The following is a 21,796-nucleotide window of genomic DNA, read 5'->3' as shown; positions in this document are numbered from 1 at the left end:
AGAACGGGATGATGGAGCCATCAAGTCATGGGGGTGTCAATGGTCATGGTCCCACCACCCAATCCGGATCTCGGGGAGCAGAGAATGGGATTGTGGAGCCACCAGGTCATGGGGGACATCCCACCACTCCTGTGGGATATCTTTAAGCAGGGAATCAGATCACAGAGCCACCAGGACATGGGTGTGTCAATGGTCATGGTCCCAGGAGCACAGAGTGAGATCATGGAGCCACCAGGTCATGGGGGACATCCCAACACCCATGGTGGAACTCTGAATGGAATCATGCAGCCACCAGGTCATGGGGGTGTCAATGGTCATGGTCCCACCACCCAATCTGGATCTCGGGGAGCAGAGAATGGGATTGTGGAGCCACCAGGTCATGGAGGATGTCCCACCACCCATCCTGGATCACCAGGAGCAGAAAATGGGATCATGGAGCCACCAGGGGATGGGAGACACCAAACCCCAGCTCAGGTCCATCCTCATCCACGTCTGAGCCACCTCAGGGCAGTCCTGGGGCCACCGGCTCCTGGGGGACATCAACCCAACCAAGGTGGACATCTGGGAGCTGGGGTGGGATCATGGAGACACCAGGGCATGGAGGTGTCAATGGTCATGGTCCCACCACCCAATCGGGATCTCGGGGAGCAGGGAATGGAATCATGGAGCCACCAGCTCATGGGAGACACCAAACACCAGCTCAGGTCCATCCTCATCCATGTCTGAGCACAGTCCTGGGGCCACCAGCTCCTGGGGGACATCAACCCAACCAAGGTGGACATCTGGGAGCTGGGATGGGATCATGGAGACACCAGGGCATGGAGGACATCCCAACACCTGTGGTGGAACTCTGTGAATGCAATCATGGAGCCACCAGCTCATGGGAGACACCAAACCCCAGCTCAGGTCCATCCTCATCCACGTCTGAGCCCCCTCAGGGCAGTCCTGGGGCCACCGGCTCCTGGGGGACATCAACCCAGCCAAGGTGGACATCTGGGAGCTGGGGTGGGATCATGGAGACACCAGGGCATGGGGGTGTCAATGGTCATGGTCCCACCACCCATTGGGATATCTGTGAGCAGAGAATGGGATCATGGAGCCACCAGGTCACGGGGGAGTCATTGGCAATGGGCCCATCACCCGTGTGGGATCTCTGGGAGCTGGGATGGGATCACAGACCCACCAAGTCATGGGAGACATCGAACACCAGCCCAGGTCCACCCTCATCCACGTTTGCCCAACGCTCCTGGCGCCACCACGCCGCTGCCATCTCCAGCAGCACAGCTCAGCGCCGCTGTTGGGACGCGGCTCCCGGGGTGAGCGGGCCGATGGCGCCGGGCCCGTGCGCCCCTCGCTGCCGGGCCGGAGGCGGCGGCCGTGCCGCGTCACCCAGAGACGCCTCGGGCCGGCCGGGGGCTGCAGCCGGCGCCGAGCAAGTCCCGGCTTGTAGGAACTCGGTGTGCCTCAGGTGGGAAGGCTTCAGGTGGGATCTCAGCGCCTCAGGACTGATGTGCAGAGTGGCCGAGACCACGCTTGGGGGGCTCGGGAGTCCTGGAATGTTGCCAGAAGTGTCTGGTGGCTGGACTTTGATCCTGCACGGGAGACGACACCTGTATGAGGATGGGAGGATTTCACTGGGGTGAATGGTGAAGGGATAAGTTAATTAGAGTGAAACACAGGGTTTAGGATTTCGGTACAGGGGGGTCTGGAGAAGTAAGATGGAGGAATTGGGGCGTGTCCTGTTCTTCTTCTTCTTCTTCTTCTTCTTGGCCTCCATCTTCTGTGGTGATGTTGGCACTTTGGGATTGGTTATTACTAAAAGTGCACTGGTTAATAAGGGTGAAAGGTATTGGGGAAAAATGATAAATATTGTATACGTAATTTCGAGTATAAAGACAGGTGACCACCCCGGGGGCTCTCAGTGTGCTCATGGCTGGCTGCTGTGCAGACTCTGTCGGGCCGAGAGAAAATCTTTTAGATAAACAATTAATAAACACCGAGACCGAGAAAAGATCTGAAGCCTCTTCTCGTCCTTTGGAGGGCGGGCTGCCCAAGGCCACCCCGGGCCTTTCCAGGCCACCTAAACAGCCGAGAAACCGACAGCTTCAGGCGGCGGTGGGGAGGGAAAGGGAGCGCGTTCTGCCGGAGGGTCGATATCCAGAGGTTATTCCACGGTCACCGAGCTCCGAATCTCAGGAAACAGCTTCAACAGAGTCCCGAGCTGTGGGATCTCAGCACCTCAGGACTGATGTGCAGAGTGACCGAGACCACCCTTGGGGGGCTCGGGAGTCCTGGAATGTTGCCAGAAGTGTCTGGTGGTTGGACTTTGATCCTACACAGGAGATGACACCTGTATGAGGATGGGAGGATCTCACTGGGGTGAATGGTGAAGGGATAGGTTAATTAGAGTGTGAAACACAGGGTTTGGGATTTCTGTACAGGGGGGTCTAAAGAAGTAAGATGCAGGAATTGGGGCGTGTCCTGTTCTTCTTCTTCTTCTTGGCCTCCATCTTCTGTGGTGATGGTGGCACTTTGGGATTGGTTATTACTAAAAGTGCACTGGTTAAAAAGGGTGAAAGTATTGGGGAGTAATGATAAATATTGTATACATAATTTCGAGCATAAAGACAGGTGACCACCCCGGGGGCTCTCAGTGTGCTCATGGCTGGCTGCTGTGCAGTCTCTGTCGGGCCGAGAGAAAATCTTTTAGATAAACAATTAATAAACACCGAGACCGAGAAAAGACCTGAAGCCTCTCCTCGTCCTTTGAATCGCGGGCTGCCCAAGGCCACCCCGGGCCTTTCCAGGCCACCCAAACAGCCGGGAAACCGACAGCTTCAGGCGGCGGTGGGGAGGGAAAGGGAGCGCGTTCTGCCGGAGGGTCGATATCCAGAGGTTATTGGAATACGGCTCCCAATATTCCCAGTTAGATTGTGCCTGGTCCAGTCTGACCCTCGCTGCCGGGCCAAAGGCAGCAACTGCGGTGTGTCACCCCAGAGATACCTTGGCTTGCTGGTGGTTGCAGCTGGGCACTGAACAAGTCCAGGCTTGTAAGGGACCCCGTTACCTCAGGAGGAATGGCTTCAGGCGATGGTGAAGAGAAAAAGGAGAGGATTCTGCTGGAGGGTTTAATGTCCAGAGGTTTATTCCATGGTTACAGAGGTCTGAACGTGAGGAGCTGCTCCAACAGAATCCCCCCGCATGGTCTGATCACCTTTTTAAGCTCAGGGACAGGGGGAGGGGAGGTACAGGTGAGCACCAACCAGGTGAGAGGGGCAGGGTCTCAGGGGAAGATGACACCCAGACAGGCCAATGACCTCTGGGCACAGGGGCATCCTTTGAACTTGACCAACCACACGACGCCTTGCTGGAATGTTCAGCCTGATTGACAGGACTCACTCAGCATGGGGGCAAGGGGGAAGGGAGAGAGGCACAGGCACACCTGGGGGGATGACCTGGAAGGCCAAAATGGGACATTGCAGCACACCACAACACCCCCTCACCCCCATATCCAATCCTGGGGGTCCCCAGATCCCCCCTCACCCCAATATCCAATCCCGGGGGTCCCCAGCCCCCCCTCACCCCCATATCCAATCCCGGGGGTCCCCAGATTCCCCCTCACCCCAATATCCCAACCCGGGGGTCCCCAGATTCCCCCTCACCCCAATATCCAAACCCGAGGGTCCCCAGATCCCCCCTCACCCCAATATCCAAACCTGGGGGTCCCCAGATTCCCCCTCACCCCCCAATATCCAATCCCGGGGGTCCCCAGATTCCCCCTCACCCCAATATCCAATCCCGGGGGTCCCCAGATCCCCCCTCACCCCAATATCCAATCCCGGGGGTCCCCAGATCCCCCCTCACCCCAATATCCAATCCCGGGGGTCCCCAGATCCCCCCACACCCCCCATATCCAAACCCGGGGGTCCCCAGATCCCCCCTCACCCCAATATCCAATCCCGGGAGTCCCGGGGGGTCCCGGGGACCCCAAATTTCTCCCCCCTCCCCAAATTCTCCCCCCCGGGACCCGCCGTACGTGAGGGAGGCGGCGAGGCTCCGCCCCTCATTGGGTGAGGGAGCTGTCAATTACGGGGAGGCCACGCCCACAAGGCGGGGTGGGGGCGGGAGCCCTGGGGCCAGATTGACAGGACGAGCAGCCAATAGAAAAACGGGATGAGGGGAAAGAGGCGGGACAAGGGCGGGAGGGCTCGCCCCAACACGGCGTGGCGGTGGGGAATGATTGACAGCGCCGACAGCCAATAGGAGAGCAAGGAGGGCGAGGAGGCGGGGCCTGAAGGAGAGGCTCAAAAATCGGGGTTTTTTTCAGGAAAATCGGTGAAAATATTTTCTTTTTCCTGAAAACTGATGAAAATTGGGCTTTATCCAGGAGAATTTGGTGCAAATTGGTTTTTTTTTTTTTGGTCAGGCAAATCACTGAAAATTGAGGGTTTTTTTTCTCGGAAAATTGGTAAAAACTGGGGGTTTTTTCCAGGAAATTCAGTAAATTTTTTTTCAGAAAAATCGGTAAAAATTGGGGGTTTTTTAATCCAGGAAAATAGGTGAAAATTAGGATTGTTTTCCTAGAAAAATTGGTGAATTTTTTCCTCAGGAAAATTAGTGAAAATTATCTTTTATGCAGGAAAATCATAAAACCCAAAAATTAGTGGGTTTTTTCCAGAAAAAATGGTACAATTTTTTTTTCCCCACGAAAATCGGTGAAAATTGAGACTTTTCTCCAGAAAAATCAGTGAAAATTAGGGTTTTTTTTTCTCTAGAAAATTGGTGAAAATTGTTTTCTGTTTTTTTTTTTTTCAGGAAAATTGGTGAAAATTGCATTCTTTTCCCAGGCAAATCAGTGAAAACTAGGATTTTTTTCCAGAAAAATTGGTGAAAATTTGGTTTTTTTTCCAGGAAAATCAGTGAAAAACTTTTCTTTTCTGTGAAAATTGGTGAAAATTGGCACTTTTTTCATGAAAATCGGTGAAATTTCCTTTTTTTCTTTTCCTTTTCTTTTCCTTTCCCCCTCTTTAACCATTTTTCCTTTTCCCTTCTTTTTTCCCTTTTGTCTTCTTTTCTTTTTTTTTTTTTTTAGTTTTTATTCCTGATTTATTTCACTCCCGTTCCAGGCGCCGCTCCCGGTCCCGGGGGTTCAGGGCGGCTCCGGGATTGACCCCGGGAGCGGCACCGGCACCGGGAGCGGCACCGAGAGCGGCGCTGGGAGTGTTGCCCGATTGATGGATGGCACAAAACTCGGATAAGTTTTGTGGGTGCTTTATTAAGGGCCCGGGGAACTGGGGGACTCACGTCCCAAAGTCCGAGCCCCCAAATTCACGTATGGGTGCTTCCCTCTTATACATGCGATTCACAACAAAGTCTCCAAGAAACAGTTCCCCGTTCCCCTTGCCTGGTCACAGACCCCTTGTGAGACATTCCTTGGTTCACAAACAAGATCATTAATCTTCTGCTTATCTTATTCTAAGAGCATTGTATACTGCCTCCAGACAGGTTAGCATTCTTACTTTCCTGCACTAGTTTAATTATTTATTAAATCCCTAAGACTACCTGCTAGGTTACACACAAAACCCAGCACACACTTTCAACGGCTACAAAACTACTTTTTAACAAACCAGTTCACACAATTCACTATAATTAAATATTTTGCTAAATTTCATTTCTTTTCCAACAGGAGCGGCTCCGGCACCGGGATCGACCCTGGGAGCGGCACCGAGAGCGGCTCCGGCACCGAGAGCGGCTCCGGCGCCGAGAGCGGCACCGGGAGCGGCTCCGGTACCGGCACTGGAAGCGGCACCGAGAGCGGCTCCGGGATCGACCCTGGGAGCGGCACCGGGAGCGGCTCCGGCACCGGCACCGAGAGCGGCTCCGGGATCGACCCTGGAAGCGGCACCGGAAGCGGCTCCGGCACCGGGAGCGGCTCCGGTACCGGCACTGGAAGCGGCACCGAGAGCGGCTCCGGGATCGACCCTGGGAGCGGCACCGGGAGCGGCTCCGACACCGGCACCGGGAGCGGCTCCGGGATCGACCCTGGGAGCGGCACCGAGAGCGGCCCCGGTACCGGCACCGAGAGCGGCTCCGGCACCGAGAGCGGCAGCGGGAGCGGCTCCAGCACCGGGAGCTGCTCCGGGATCGACCCCGGGAGCGGCTCCGGCACCGGCACCGGGAGCGGCACTGGGTGCGGCACCGAGAGAGGCTCTGGGATCGACCCCGGGAGCGGCACCGAGAGCGGCTCCGGCACCGGCACCGGGCGGATCCGGAGCGCCCCCCTCCTCCCCTCGGGACACGAACGGGAAAAACTTTCCCGGGGAAATCCCGGCCAGCGGATCCCGGTGCCCCGGGGGATCCCGCCGGGAATTCCCGGTCAGAGGATCCCGGTGCCCCGGGGGATCCCGGAGCGAGATCCCGGCCAGGAGCTGCCTCCGCTCCGCGTCGTAGAATTCCAGCCGCGCCTTCTCCCGGTCCAGGAGCACCCCGAGCACCGAGAGATGCCCGGGATCGTTGGGGAGCACCGAGAGATGCCCGGGATCGTTGGGGAGCACCGAGAGATGCCCGGGATCGTTGGGGAGCACCGAGAAATGCCCGGGATCGTTGGGGAGCGCCGAGAGATGCCCGGGATCGTTGGGGAGAACCGAGAGATCCCGGGAATGCTCAGAGAACACCGAGAGATCCCGGGGATGATTGGGGAGCACCGAGAGATCCCGGATCACCGAGAGGTTCCCGGGATGATTCCCGAGAACTGAGAGATCCCCGGTGAGCACCGAGAGATCCCGGGGATGATTCTCGAGATCCTCGGGATGATTCCCGAGATCCCCAGAATGATTCCCGAGGTCCCGGGGATGATTCCCGAGATCCCCAGAATGATTCCCGAGGTCCCCAGGATGATTCCCGAGGTCCCGGGGATGATTCCCGAGGTCCCGGGGATGATTCCCGAGGTCCCGGGGATGATTCCCGATATCCCGGGGATGATTCCCGAGATCCCCAGAATGATTCCCGAGGTCCCGGGGATGATTCCCGAGGTCCCGGGGATGATTCCCGATATCCCGGGGATGATTCCCGAGATCCCCAGAATGATTCCCGAGATCCCGGGGATGATTCCCGAGATCCCCGGGATGATTCCCGAGGTCCCGGGGATGATTCCCGAGATCCCGGGGATGATTCCCGAGATCCCCAGGATGATTCCCGTGGTCCCCAGAATGATTCCCGAGGTCCCGGGGATGATTCCCGAGATCCCCAGGATGATTCCCGAGATCCCCAGGATGATTCCCGAGGTCCCGGGGATGATTCCCGAGATCCCCAGGATGATTCCCGAGGTCCCGGGGATGATTCCCGAGATCCCCAGGATGATTCCCGAGGTCCCGGGGATGATTCCCGAGGTCCCGCGGATGATTCCCGAGGTCCCCAGGATGACTCCCGAGGTCCCGGGGATGATTCCCGAGGTCCCGCGGATGATTCCCGAGGTCCCCAGGATGACTCCCGAGATCCCCAGGATGATTCCCGAGGTCCCCGGGATGATTCCCGAGGTCCCGCGGATGATTCCCGAGGTCCCCAGGATGACTCCCGAGGTCCCGGGGATGATTCCCGATATCCCGGGGATGATTCCCGAGATCCCGGGGGTGATTCCCGAGGTCCCGGGGGTGATTCCCGAGAGCGCGGCTGGCGGAGAAGAGGCGGCCCTGGGACGCGCAGAGAGCCCAGAGCCACGGGGGCTCCCGGGAATTTTGGGGCTCCCGGGAATTTTGGGGCTCCCGGGGCTCCCGGAGCACGCCCAGGGCCCAGCCCCGCTCCCGGCCCAGCTCCACCTCCCAGTAGGCGCTCCCGGCTCCCAGCGCGTCCCGCGCCACCAGCGCCGCCCGCGGGAGCGGAGCCCGCGCGTCCCCGAGGGGCAGCAGCCGCGGCTCGGCACCCAGCGCCACCGGAGCTGCGGGGACATTCCCGGGAGAGGGGATTCGCAGGAGCCCCGAGTCCCCAAAATCACAGAAACCCCAATCCTGTAATCCCCAAATCCCCAAATCCTCAAATCCCAGAAACCCCAAATCCTGGAATCCCAGAATCCCCAAATCCCAGAAACCCTGAATCCCCAAATCCTGTAATCCCAGAATCCCCAAATCCTCAAATCCCAGAAACCCCAAATCCCCAAATCCCGGAATCCCAGAATCCCCAAATCCACAAATCCCAGAAGCCCTGAATCCCCAAATTGCGGAATCCCGGACTCCCCAAATCTCCAAATCCCAGAAACCCTAAATCCCCAAATTCCGGAATCCCCAAATCCCCAAATCCCAGAAACCCCAAATCCCCAAATCCTGTAATCCCAAAATCCCCAAATCCCCAAATCCCAGAAACCCCAAATCCCCAAATCCTGTAATCCCAGAATCCCCAAATCCTCAAATCCCAGAAACCCCAAATCCCCAAATTCCGGAATCCCGGACTCCCCAAATCTCCAAATCACAGAAACCCTGAATCCCCAAATTCCAGAATCCCAGAATCCCCAAATCCTCAAATCACAGAAACCCCAAATCCCCAAATCCCGGAATCCCAGAATCCCCAAATCCTCAAATCCCAGAAAGCCCAGAAACCCCAAATTCCCCAAATCCCTGAACCCCCAAATTCCTGAATCCCTGAATCCCCAAGTTACCAAATCCCTGAATTCCCCAAATCCCCAAATTCCTGAATCCCTGAGTCCCTGAATCCCCAAAACTCTGAACCCCCAAATCCCCAAATTCCTAAATCCCTGAATTCCCCAAATCCCTGAATCCCAGAACTCCCGAATCCTTGAATCCCCAAATTCCCAAATCCCCAAAATTCCTGGACCCTTGAATCCCCAAATCCCCAAATCCCCCAATCCCCAAATTCCTGAACCCTCAAATTCCTGGACCCTTGGATCTCCAAATCCCAAAATCCCTGAACCCCAAATTCCCAAATCCCCAAATTCCCAAATCCTCCAATCCCTGAATCCGCAAAATCCCAAATCCCCGAATCCCCAAATTTTTGAACCCCTGCACCCCCAAATCCCCCAAATTCCTGAATCCCTGGATCCCTGAATCTCCAAATCCTGGAATCTCCGAATTCCCAAATTCCTGAATCCCCAAATCCCCGAATCCACAAATTCCTGAATCCTTAAATCCCCAAGTTCCTAAATCCCTGAGTTCACCAAATCCCTGAATCACCAAACTCCCAAATCCTTGAATTCCCAAATCCCCAAAATTCCTGGACCCTTGAATCCCCAAATCCCCAAATCCTGAATCCCTGACCCCTCAAATGCCCGAATCCCCAAATTCCTGAACCCCCAAATCCCCAAATCCCCCAAATTCCTCAATCCCTGAATCCCTGGATCTCCAAATCCTGGAATCCCCGAATTCCCAAGTTCCTGAACCCTTGAATCCTCAAATTCCCAATCCTGGAATCCCCGAACCCCCAAATCCCCCAATCCCCAAATCCCTGAACCCCCAAATCCCCAAATCCCCAAATCCCCGAATCCCTGAATCTCCAAATCCTGGAATCCCCGAACCCCCAAATCCCTGAATCCCCAAATCCCTCCACCCCCAAATCCCCGAACCCCCAAATCCCTGAATCCCCAAATCCCTGAATCCCCAAATTCCTGAACCCCCAAATTCCTGAACCCCCAAATCCCTGAATCCCCAAATTCCTGAATACTCAAATCCCCAGATCCCCAAATTCCTGAATCCCTGAATCTCCAAATCCTGGAACCCCCGAATCCCCAAATTCCTGAAATCCCAAATTCCTGAACTCCCAAATCCCCAAATCCCCAAATCCCCGAATTCCCAAATTCCTGGAACCCCCGAATCCCCAAATTCCTGAACCCCCAAATCCCCAAATCCCCAAATCCCCAAATTCCTGAATCCCTGAATCCCTGAATCTCCAAATCCTGGAATCCCTGAACCCCCAAATCCCTGAATCCCCAAATCCCCAAATATCTGAATCCCCAAATTCCTGAACCCCCAAATCCCCAAATCCCCAAATTCCTGAATCCCCAAATTCCCAAATCCCCAAATCCCTGAATCCCCAAATCCCCAAATCCCCAAATTCCTGAATCCCTGAATCTCCAAATCCTGGAATCCCCGAATCCCCCAATCCCTGAAATCCCAAATTCCTGACCCCCCAAATCCCTGACCCCCCCAAATCCCCGAATTCCCAAATTCCTGAATTCCCAAATCCCCGAATCCCCAAATCCCAGAATCCCCAAATCCCCGAATTCCCGAATTTCCCACTCACCCGCGTGGCTCCGCGCTTCCCAGAAATCTGCGAGGAGAAGGAAAAAAATGGCAATTGTGATTTTCATGGAGGAATTCCGATTTTTCTGGGGGAATTCCATCCTTTTCTCCCCCAGAATTCCCAATTAATTTCCCCCAAATCCCAGGAATTTGGGCATTCCCGAGGTTTTCCCGGGAATTTGGGCATTCCCGAGGTTTTCCCGGGAATTTGATTTTTCCAGGAATTTGGGCATTCCTGGGCATTTGGGGATTCAGGGATTCAGGAATTTGGGGATTTGAGGTTTCTGGGATTCGGGGATTCAGAAATTTGGGATTTTAGGAATTTGGGAATTTGGGGATTCAGGAATTTGGGGATTCAGGAATTTGGGGATTCAGGAATTTGGGGATTTGGGGATTTGAGGTTTCTGGGATTCGGGGATGGGGAAATTCAGGGATTCAGAAATTTGGGATTTCAGGAATTTGGGAATTTGGGGATTCAGGAATTTGGGGATTTGGGGGTTCGGGGATTTGGGAATTCGGCCCTTCAGGAATTCAGGGATTCAGGAATTTGGGAATTTGGGGATTCAGGAATTTGGGGATTCAGGCATTTGGGGATTTGGGGGTTCGGGGATTTGGGAAATTCAGGGATTCAGGGATTCAGAAATTTGGGATTTTAGGAATTTGGGAATTTGGGGATTCAGGAATTTGGGGATTTGGGGGTTCGGGGATTTGGGAATTCGGCCCTTCAGGAATTCCGGGATTCAGGAATTTGGAGATTTTGGTGTTCCCGAGGTTTTCCCTGGAATTTGGGGATTCCCAAGGATTTCCTGGGGATTTGGGGATTTGAGGTTTCAGGGATTCGGGGATGGGGAAATTCGGGGATTTGGGATTTCAGGAATTTGTGAATTTTGGGATTCAGGGATTCAGGAATTTGGGGGGGGGGGATTAGGGAGTTCAGGAATTCAGGGATTTGGGGGTTCCTGAGGTTTCCCAGATATTTGGGTATTCCCAAGATTTCCCCAGGAATTTGGGCATTCCCAAGGTTTCCCTGGGAATTTGGGGATTTGAGGATTTGAGGTTTCTGGGATTCGGGGATGGGGAAATTCAGGGATTCAGAAATTTGGGATTTCAGGAATTCGGGAATTTGAGGATTCGGGGATGGGGAAATTCAGGGATTCGGGAATTTGAGGATTCAGGGGTTCAGGAATTCAGGGATTCAGGAATTTGGGATTTCAGGAATTCGGGAATTTGAGGGTTCGGGAATTTGAGGATTCGGGGGTTCAGGAATTCAGGGATTCAGGAATTTGGGATTTCAGGAATTCGGGAATTTGAGGATTCAGGAATTTGAGGATTCGGGGGTTCAGGAATTCAGGGATTCAGGAATTTGGGATTTCAGGAATTCGAGAATTTGAGGGTTCGGGAATTTGAGGATTCGGGGGTTCAGGAATTCAGGGATTCAGGAATTTGGGATTTCAGGAATTCGAGAATTTGAGGATTCGGGAATTTGAGGATTCAGGGGTTCAGGAATTCAGGGATTCAGGAATTTGGAGATTTGGCTGTTCCCGAGGTTTTCCCAGGAATTTGATTTTTCCCAGGAATTTTTGCCCTTCCCGAGTTTCCCGCACTCACCCAGCTCGGCTTTCAGCTGACCTGGAAGGAAAAGTTTTTCCGTCCTTTTTTGGGATTTTCCCGTTTTCTCCCCCATTTTCCCCATCCAAACCAACCCTGAGTTTGGAATTGCGGGAAATTCCCATCCCTGGCTGAATGAACCCCAAATTCCAGGGGAAATGTGGAAAATCAGCAGAATTCCGGGGTTATTTTGAACCAGTTTCGGGGGAAATGTGGATTTGTGGGATTTGAGGTTTCTCACCCAAGCGTTCCTTGAATTGGATTTTTGCTGGAAAGGAAAAAAGGGAAATGAGCGATGGGAAAATTCCATGGAAAAATGGGAATATCAGCAGGAAAGGCATGGGAAAATTGGGGAAAAAATGGGAAAAGGAGAAGAAAGGGGATAAAAGAAAGAAAAATGGGAAAAAAAGGGAGGAAATGGGATTTTAAATGGGATATAAAATGGGATTTAAAATGGGACTTAAAATGGGATTTCAAATGGGATTTCAAATGGGAGTTAAAATGGGAGTTAAAATGGGATTTCAAATGGGATTTAAATGGGATTTCAAATGGGATTTCAAATGTGATTTTAAATGGGATTTAAAATGGGATTTAAATAGGAGTTAAAATGGGATTTAATAATGGGATTTGAAATGGGATTTAAAATGGGAGTTAAAATGGGATTTAATAATGGGATTTCAAATGGGATTTCAAATGGGATTTCAAATGGGAGTTAAATGGGATTTAAAATGGGATTTAAATGGGACTTAAAATGGGATTTAAAATGGGATTTGAAATGGGATTTAAAATGGGATTTTAAATGGGATTTCAAATGGGATTTTAAATGGGATTTTAAATGGGATTTCAAATGGAATTTTAAATGTGAGTTAAAACGGGATTTAAAATGGGATTTAAATGGGATTTAATAATGGGATTTCAAATGGGATTTCAAATGGGATTTAAACTGGGATTTAAAATGGGATTTAAAATGGGATTTAATAATGGGATTTCAAATGGGAGTTAAAATGGGATTTAAAATGGGATTTCAATGGGATTTAAAATGGGATTTAAAATGGGAGTTAAAATGGGATTTCAAATGGGATTTAAATGGGATTTAAAATGGGATTTAAAATGGGAGTTAAATGGGATTTAAAATGGGATTTAAATGGGATTTAAAATGGGATTTAAAATGGGATTTGAAATGGGATTTAAAATGGGATTTTAAATGGGATTTCAAATGGGATTTTAAATGGGATTTTAAATGGGATTTCAGATGGGATTTAAATGGGATTTTAAATGGGATTTCAAATGGGATTTTAAATGTGAGTTAAAACGGGATTTAAAATGGGATTTAAATGGAATTTAAAATGGGGTTTCAAATGGGATTTCAAATGGGATTTAAACTGGGATTTAAACTGGGATTTAAAATGGGAGATAAAATGGGATTTAAATGGGAGTTAAAATGGGATTTATAATGGGATTTAAAATGGGAGTTAAATGGGATTTAAAATGGGATTTAAATGGGATTTAAAATGGGATTTAAAATGGGATTTTAAATGGGATTTCAAATGGGATTTTTAAATAGGATTTTAAATGGGATTTCAAATGGGATTTAAATGGGATTTTAAATGGGATTTCAAATGGGATTTTAAATGTGAGTTAAAACGGGATTTAAAATGGGATTTAAATGGAATTTAAAATGGGGTTTCAAATGGGATTTCAAATGGGATTTAAACTGGGATTTAAACTGGGATTTAAAATGGGAGTTAAAATGGGATTTAAAATGGGGAGTTAAAATGGGATTTATAATGGGATTTAATAATGGGATTTCAAATGGGAGTTAAAATGGGATTTAAAATGGGATTTCAATGGGATTTAAAATGGGATTTCAATGGGATTTAAAATGGGATTTCAATGGGATTTAAAATGGAGTTAAAATGGGATTTCAAATGGGAGTTAAATGGGAGTTAAAATGGGATTTCAAATAGGATTTACCTTCTCGTTTCTTGGCTTTTTCTCCATCTGGGAATTCCGGGTGTGGAATCAAAGGAATGACAGGGAGAAATATTAATTTAATAATGATTAATAGTATTGAATAGTAGTTAATAATAGTTAATTATATCAGGTTTGTAAGTGTTTGTTATTGGTGGTGTTGGTAGAGGGAAGGGGAAAGGGGAAAAACAGGGAAAAGGAAAAAAGGGGGAAAAAAGGAAAAATGGGAGAAAAAGGGGGAAAGAAAGGAAAAAAGTGGGGAAGGGGGAAAAAGGGAAAAGGAGAAAAAACCAGGAAAAATGGGAGAAAAAGGGGTACAAAAAGGAAAAAAAGGAAAAGGGAAAAAAAAGGGGGAAGGAGAAAAAGGGGGAAAAGGAAAAAAGGGGAAAGAGAGAAAAAAGTGGAAAAGGAAAAAAATGGGGGAGAAAAAAAAGGGGGAAAATGGAAAAAGGCCGGGGGGAAGAGAAAAAAGGGAAAAAGTGGAAAAAAGGGAAAAAGGGAAAAAGGGAAAAAGAAAAGGAGGAAGGAAGGGGAAAAGGGGAAACCCAGGGAGAGAAAGGGGAAAAAAGAGGAAAAAGGGCAAAAAGTGGGGGAGGGAAAAAAGGAGAAAAAACATGAAAAAAGGAAAAGGGAAAGAAAGAGGAGAAAATGAGAAAAAAGGGGGAAAATTGGGATAAGAGAAAAAGTGGAAAAAAGGGGGGGGAAGGGGAAAAAGGGGAAAAGGAGGAAAAGGGGAAGGAAAGGGGAAAAAGGGGAAATGAGAAAAGAGGAAAAAAGGGGGAAAAATGGAAAAAATGGGAAAATGGGGAAAATTGGGAAAATGGAAAAAATGGGAAAAAAGAGGAAAAAATGGGACAAAATGGGAAAAATGGGGGGAAATGGGAAAAATGGGGAAAAATGGGAAAAATGGGAAAAATGGGAAAATGGGGAAAATGGGAAAAAGGGGAAAAATGGGAAAAAAGAGGAAAAATGGGGAAAAAGGGGAAAAATGGGGAAAAAGAGGAAAAATTGGGAAAAATGGGAAAATGGGGAAAATGGGAAAAATGGGAAAAATGGGGAAAAATGGGAAAAATGGGAAAAAAGAGGAAAAAATGGGAAAAAAATGGGAAAAAAAAGGGAAAACGGGAAAATTCCGCACGGGCAGCTCTCACCCAGCAGCGCCTTCACTTTCTTCCTGTCTGGAACAGAAGGAATGATATTATTAGATAATAATAATTAATAATTATTAATAATTCAATAATTATTTAATTATTAAAATGAAATAATTTTAATAATAATTATTAGAAATTCAGCCCAAGGCCCCGGAAAATCAATTTCGGGTTTGGGATCGATCGTTTCAGCCACGGAATCCACAAAATTCGTTTGCATTAATAGGCGAGGGTAAATGGAAATTAATTAATAGTTAATTTATGATTCATACATGAAATAATTGAAAAATTATAATTTAAATAAGTAGGCGAGGTTAAATGAAAATTAATTAATAGTTAATTTATTATTAATGCATTAAATAATTCAAAAATTAATATAATTGTTGTATTTAATAGGCGAGGTTAAATTAAAATAAAATAATAGTTAATTTATGATTAGTGCATTAATAATTCCAAAATGATAATTTAAATAAGTAGGCGAGGTTAAATGAAAATTAATTGATAGTTAATTTATGATTAACTATTAATTATGGTTAACTATTAATTATTTATGATTAACTATATGCATTAAATAATTCAAAAATTAATACGTGACAATTGATTTAATAATTAATATATTTATTAATTTAATCATTATTATATTTTATCATAAGTATATATGGCATATTTAATAATTAATATATTTTATAATGATCATGTTTACAATTTAATATATTTGTAATGAATCTATTTAATAATAATGTAAATATTTTTAATATTTTGATTTTTTTTCCATTTTCACTTCAGCCAAAAGAAACCGAACCCAGATTTGATCCATTGGAAATGGGAAATATTGAATTAAAAATTAAAAATTAAACATTAAACGTTAAAAGTTAAAAATTAAAAATTTTGCAGGTCAAGAAAAATTATAATTGGGAAATATTGAATTAAAAATTAAAAATTAAACATTAAAAGCTAAAAATTAAAATTTTTGCGAGTAAAGAAAAATCAGAATTGGGAAATATTGAATTCAAAATTAAACATTAAACATTAAAAATTAAAAATTAAAAATTAAAAATTTTGCAAATCATGAAAAATTATAATTGGGAAATATTGAATTAAAAATTAAACATTAAACATTAAAAGCTAAAAATTAAAAATTTTGCAAGTAAAGCAAAATCAGAATTGGGAAATATTGAATTAAAAATTAAAAATTTAACATTAAACATTAAATTTAAAAATTAAAAATTTTGCAAGTAAAGCAAAATCAGAATTGGGAAATGTTGAATTAAAAATTAAAAATCAATTTGAAATATGAACATTTTTGAAATTTGAATTTTCTTTCATTTGGGCATTTTGAAGTTGTAAGAGTTCAATTGATTAAAAAATTCAATTCAATTAAAGAAATTGGCGGCTCAATCAAAAATCTCAATGTGAGAGAAATGAGGGAATTTTTGGATTGGGAATTTTCAATGGTAAGGAAGTTAAAACGACAAACGTCATTCATTAAAACTGACATTTCATTGATATCAAACTTCAAACGACAAATGTCATTCATTGAAACAAAGACATTTCATTGATGTCAAACTTCAAAGGACAAATGTCATTCATTGAAACAAAGACATTTCATTGATGTCAAACACAGACAGTTTCACCTTCCTCCCTGAGCAGCTTCGCCCGGCCTGGGAAAAAGAGAAACTTTAATGAGTAAATGGGGAATGATTTACAAATATTTATATTTATATTTATATTTATATTTATATTTATATTTATATTTATATTTATATTTATATTTATATTTATATTCAGAAAACATTTATTGAGTTTATTTGGAACAATTTACAAAATACCTATATTTATATTTGTATTTGTATTTATATTTATATTTAGAAACATTTAATGAGTTCATGGGGAACAATTTATAATATATTTATATTTATATTTATATTTATATTTATATTTATATTTATATTTATATTTATATTTATATTTATATTTATATTTATATTTATATTTATATTTATATTTATATTTATATTTATATTTATATTTATATTTATATTATATTTATATTTAGAAACATTTAATGAGTTCATTGGGAACAATTCACAGTACATTTACATTTATATTTATATTTATATTTATAAACATTTAATGAGTTCACTGGGAACAATTTACAGTATATTTATATTTATACTTATACTTATACTTATACTTATACTTATACTTATACTTATACTTATATTTATATTTATATTTATATTTATATTTATATTTATATTCATTTAATGAATTAATTTGGAACCATTTACAATATATTTATATTTATATTTATATTTATATTTCTAAACATTTAATGAGTTCATTGGGAACAATCTCCAATATATTTATATTTATATTTATATTTATATTTATATTTATATTTATATTTATATTTATATTTATATTTATATTTATATTTATAAACATTTAATGAGTTCATTGGGAACAATCTACAGTATATTTATATTTATATTTCTAAACATTTAATGCGTTAATTTGGAACAATTTACAATATATTTATATTTATATTTATATTTATATTTATATTTATATTCGTAATTATACACATATTTATAGACATATTTACATTTACATTTACATTTACATCTATATTTATATTTATATTTATATTTACATTCGTAATTATACACATATTTATAGACATATTTATATTCACATTCACATTCGCATTTGCATTTACATTTACATTTACATTTACATCTATATTTATATTTATATTTATATTTATATTTATATTTATATTTATATTTATATTTATATTTATATTTATATTTATATTTATATTTATATTTATATTTATATTTATATTTATATTTACATTTACATTTACATTTACATTTCTATTTCTACTATTTGAGTTACTCATGTAGTCAATCCATACCTAATTACCTGTTAAATATGAACATATCCGATATCTTTAATTAATTACCTTTAATTTGAATTAATTGGGAAGTAAATCTATTGAATATTTGTACGATTTTGTTGTAACGATATCTCTGTATATTTATATTTCAATAATATTTAATAAAAGCTACATTTGTTATTTTATATTGAATAATTTCAGGATTTTATCAGATTTTCTATGTCTACATCTGGTTTAGCAATATTCTATAAAATCCCGATTAAAAAAAAAAAAAGTATTATTATTATTATTATTATTATTATTATTATTATTATTATTATTATTATTATTATTATTATTATTATTATTATTATTATATTTTATGCTGTTATAATTATATTAAAATAACTATAACTAAAATAATAAGTAGTAAATAATTTATTAAATAATAATAAATAATGTTTTTCTTATTTACTGATGTATTATCTTGCATTCTTCTTTCGACGTTAATGATTTGCTTTTATTCATTACAATTAAATATTAATATAATTTTAACAATAATTATTAGAAATTAATAATTACAAATAAATCATTAATAAATGTTATTATAATATTTTAATGGTCACAATTGAAAGTAATAAGTAAAATTCTCTGTAATATAATTTTATTTAATATTATTTTATAAAAACAAAGTATTAAATATTTTATGTAATAAAATATTAATATTTTATAAAAATAAAATATTTTTATAAATATAAACATAAAATATTTTCTGGTAAATATTTGATGAAATTTTATTTTAATGAGTTCATTTTATTTCGTTTTTAAGAAATAGAAATGAAAGATTATTTTAAAAAGAATTATTTGTAATAAATATTTTATGATGATGATGATGATAATAATAATAATAAAGTAATTATGATAATATAATATAATATAATATAATATAATATAATATAATATAATATAATATAATATAATATAATATAATATAATATAATATAATATAATATAATATAATATAATATAATATAATAATATCTTAATATTTATAATTAATTCGGATAATTTTTGGTATTGTAATATTTAATTGTAAAAAATACAAGTAAGAAATAATTAAAGTAAAACCAAAAATTAAATTATGAAAATCCTTGGCAAAAAACGCCATTAGCGATCATTAATTAATGACATCATTATTATGATTAACAATTAATTACTAATTAATTACTAATTAATTCCCCTACCTGCCTTCAGAGTTCTCTTGTGGCTCCCTGGGGGAAAACAAAAAAAGAAGAAAAATTCAAAAATTTCATTTTTCCCCCATTGGATTTGGGATTTTCTGAGATTCCTGCGGGATTTGGGATTTTGGGGTTCATCGGATTTGGGATTTTGGGGTTTCATTGCATTTGGGATTTTGGGGTTTCATCGGATTTGGGATTTTCTGAGATTCCTGCGGGATTTGGGATTTTTGGGGTTCCATCGGATTTGGGATTTTCTGAGATTCCTGAGGGATTTGGGATTTTGGGGTTTCATTGGATTTGGGGTTTTCTGAGATTCCTGCGGGATTTGGGATTTTTCCCCCACTTCTGGCAGATTTGGGATTTTCCCCCCTGATGCCATCAGGATTTGGGATTTCTGTCCCCGATCCCATCAGGATTTGGGGTTTTGGTGTCCCTGATCCCAGCAGCATTTGGGATTTCTGTCCCTGATTCCATCAGGATTTGGGATTTCTGTCCCCAATCCCAGCAGGATTTGGGGTTTTGGTGTCCCTGTTCCAGCAGGATTTGGGATTTCTCCCCCTGATTCCAGCAGGATTTGGGGTTTTTCTGGATCCCAGCAGGATTTGGGATTTCTGTCCCTGATCCCAGCAGGATTTGGGATTTTGGTGTCCGCGATCCCATCAGGATTTGGGATTTCTGTCCCTGATCCCAGCAGGATTTGGGGTTTCTGTCCCCAATTCCAGCAGCATTTGGGATTTCTGTCCCCGATCCCATCAGGATTTGGGGTTTTGGTGTCCCTGATCCCAGCAGGATTTGGGGTTTTGGTGTCCCTGATCCCAGCAGGATTTGGGATTTCTGTCCCTGATTCCATCAGGATTTGGGATTTCTGTCCCCAATCCCAGCAGGATTTGGGGTTTTGGTGTCCCTGTTCCAGCAGGATTTGGGATTTCTCCCCCTGATTCCAGCAGGATTTGGGGTTTTTCTGGATCCCAGCAGGATTTGGGATTTCTGTCCCTGATCCCAGCAGGATTTGGGGTTTTGGTGTCCGCGATCCCAGCAGGATTTGGGATTTCTGTCCCTGATCCCATCAGCATTTGGGATTTTTGTCCCTGATCCCATCAGGATTTGGGGTTTTGGTGTCCCTGATCCCAGCAGCATTTGGGATTTTTCTGGATCCCAGCAGGATTTGGGATTTCTGTCCCTGATCCCAGCAGCATTTGGGATTTCTGTCCCCGATCCCATCAGGATTTGGGATTTCTGTCCCCGATCCCATCAGGATTTGGGGTTTTGGTGTCCCTGATCCCAGCAGGATTTGGGGTTTTGGTGTCCCCGATCCCATCAGGATTTGGGATTTTTGTTTCCCCGATCCCATCAGGATTTGGGGTTTTCGTGTCCCTGATCCCAGCAGGATTTGGGGTTTTGGTGTCCCTGATCCCAGCAGGATTTGGGATTTCTGTCCCTGATCCCAGCAGGATTTGGGGTTTCTGTCCCCAATTCCAGCAGCATTTGGGATTTCTGTCCCTGCTCCCATCAGGATTTGGGATTTTTGTTTCCCCGATCCCATCAGGATTTGGGGTTTCTGTCCCTGATCCCAGCAGGATTTGGGGTTTTGGTGTCCCTGATTCCAGCAGCATTTGGGGTTTTTGTCCCCGATCCCATCAGGATTTGGGGTTTCTGTCCCTGATTTTGGCATTTCCCGGACTCACTCTGGAGCAGACAGAAAATGCCAGAAATCAGCGCCAGGGTCAGGAACAAAAGCGCCAGGAAAATCTGCAGCCAGAGCGAGATGGACGGCAGGAACGCCTCTGGGAAAACAAAGAATGAACAATTTACGATTAACAATTAACAATTAACAGTTAACAATTAATAATTAATAATTAATAATTGATAATTAATAATTAACATTAACATTAACTAATAGCTAATAATCTACAATTAATAATTAAAATTTATTATTTTATTTATAAAACAATTTACTATTTATATTTATAAATATTTTATATTTATTATATTTATTATTTTATATTTACATATTTATTATTATATTAATTTATAAATTATTTCTATTTATAAAATTTATTATTTATATTTATTATAATTAAAATGAAAAGAATTAATAACAAATTGGGAGTTTGCCGTGCCCGCGCCCACCGTGCAGGCGCAGGCGGGCGCCGCGGGAGCCGTTCAGCCGCGGGTTGAGCACCAGGCAGGAAATCTCCGGCTCCGCTCCCGGCGGGACGCGCACGGAGCCCTCGACGCTGAAGAGCCCCCCGGGGGTCGCGGTGGCCGCGGTCAGCGAGGGCTCCGGGCGGACGCGGCCGCGCCCGTCCAGCCAGAGCAGCTGCGGCCGCGGGAACCAGCCCGAGGAGCGGCACGACAGGCCCAGGGCGCGGCCGGCGCGGCCACGCAGGATCAGCGACGGAGATTTGCCCATGGCTGGGGAGAAACAGGAATTTGGGATTAAATTCTGGTAAATTTGGGGTTTGGGAGTCAAGGATTCCGTTCATGGTGGAGGTGTCACCATGGATGGAGCTTTGCCCATGGCTGGGGAGAAACAGGAATTTGGGATTAAATTCTGGTAAATTTGGGGTTTGGGGACTCAAGGATTCCGTTCATCAAGGAGGTGACACCACAGGATCATGGATGGAGATTCGCCGATGGCTGGGGAGAAAGAGGAATTTGGGATTGAATTCTGGTAAATTCGGGGTTTGGGGAGTCAAG

General features: G+C 43.8%; 1 protein-coding gene across 1 annotated transcript; it reads right to left on the bottom strand.

The window, feature by feature from the left end:
* Window positions 1-7,664: 7,664 nt before the first annotated feature.
* Window positions 7,665-21,509, bottom strand: LOC134433161 (butyrophilin-like protein 9; the record flags this gene model as incomplete). The annotated part of the gene is made up of 6 exons (XM_063182041.1): window positions 21,227-21,509; window positions 20,782-20,880; window positions 19,100-19,126; window positions 11,853-11,873; window positions 10,246-10,272; window positions 7,665-7,933 (listed from the first exon to the last, which is right to left on the bottom strand). Coding segments are annotated over exons 1-6 (726 nt in total), but the record flags the coding sequence as incomplete, so codon positions are not given.
* Window positions 21,510-21,796: the final 287 nt, after the last annotated feature.

This window comes from Melospiza melodia, unplaced genomic scaffold (assembly GCF_035770615.1).
Source record: "Melospiza melodia melodia isolate bMelMel2 unplaced genomic scaffold, bMelMel2.pri scaffold_145, whole genome shotgun sequence".
Lineage (NCBI taxonomy): Eukaryota > Metazoa > Chordata > Aves > Passeriformes > Passerellidae > Melospiza > Melospiza melodia.
Note: the sequence above shows the minus strand (reverse complement) of the source record. Positions and strands in the feature narration are given on the sequence as shown.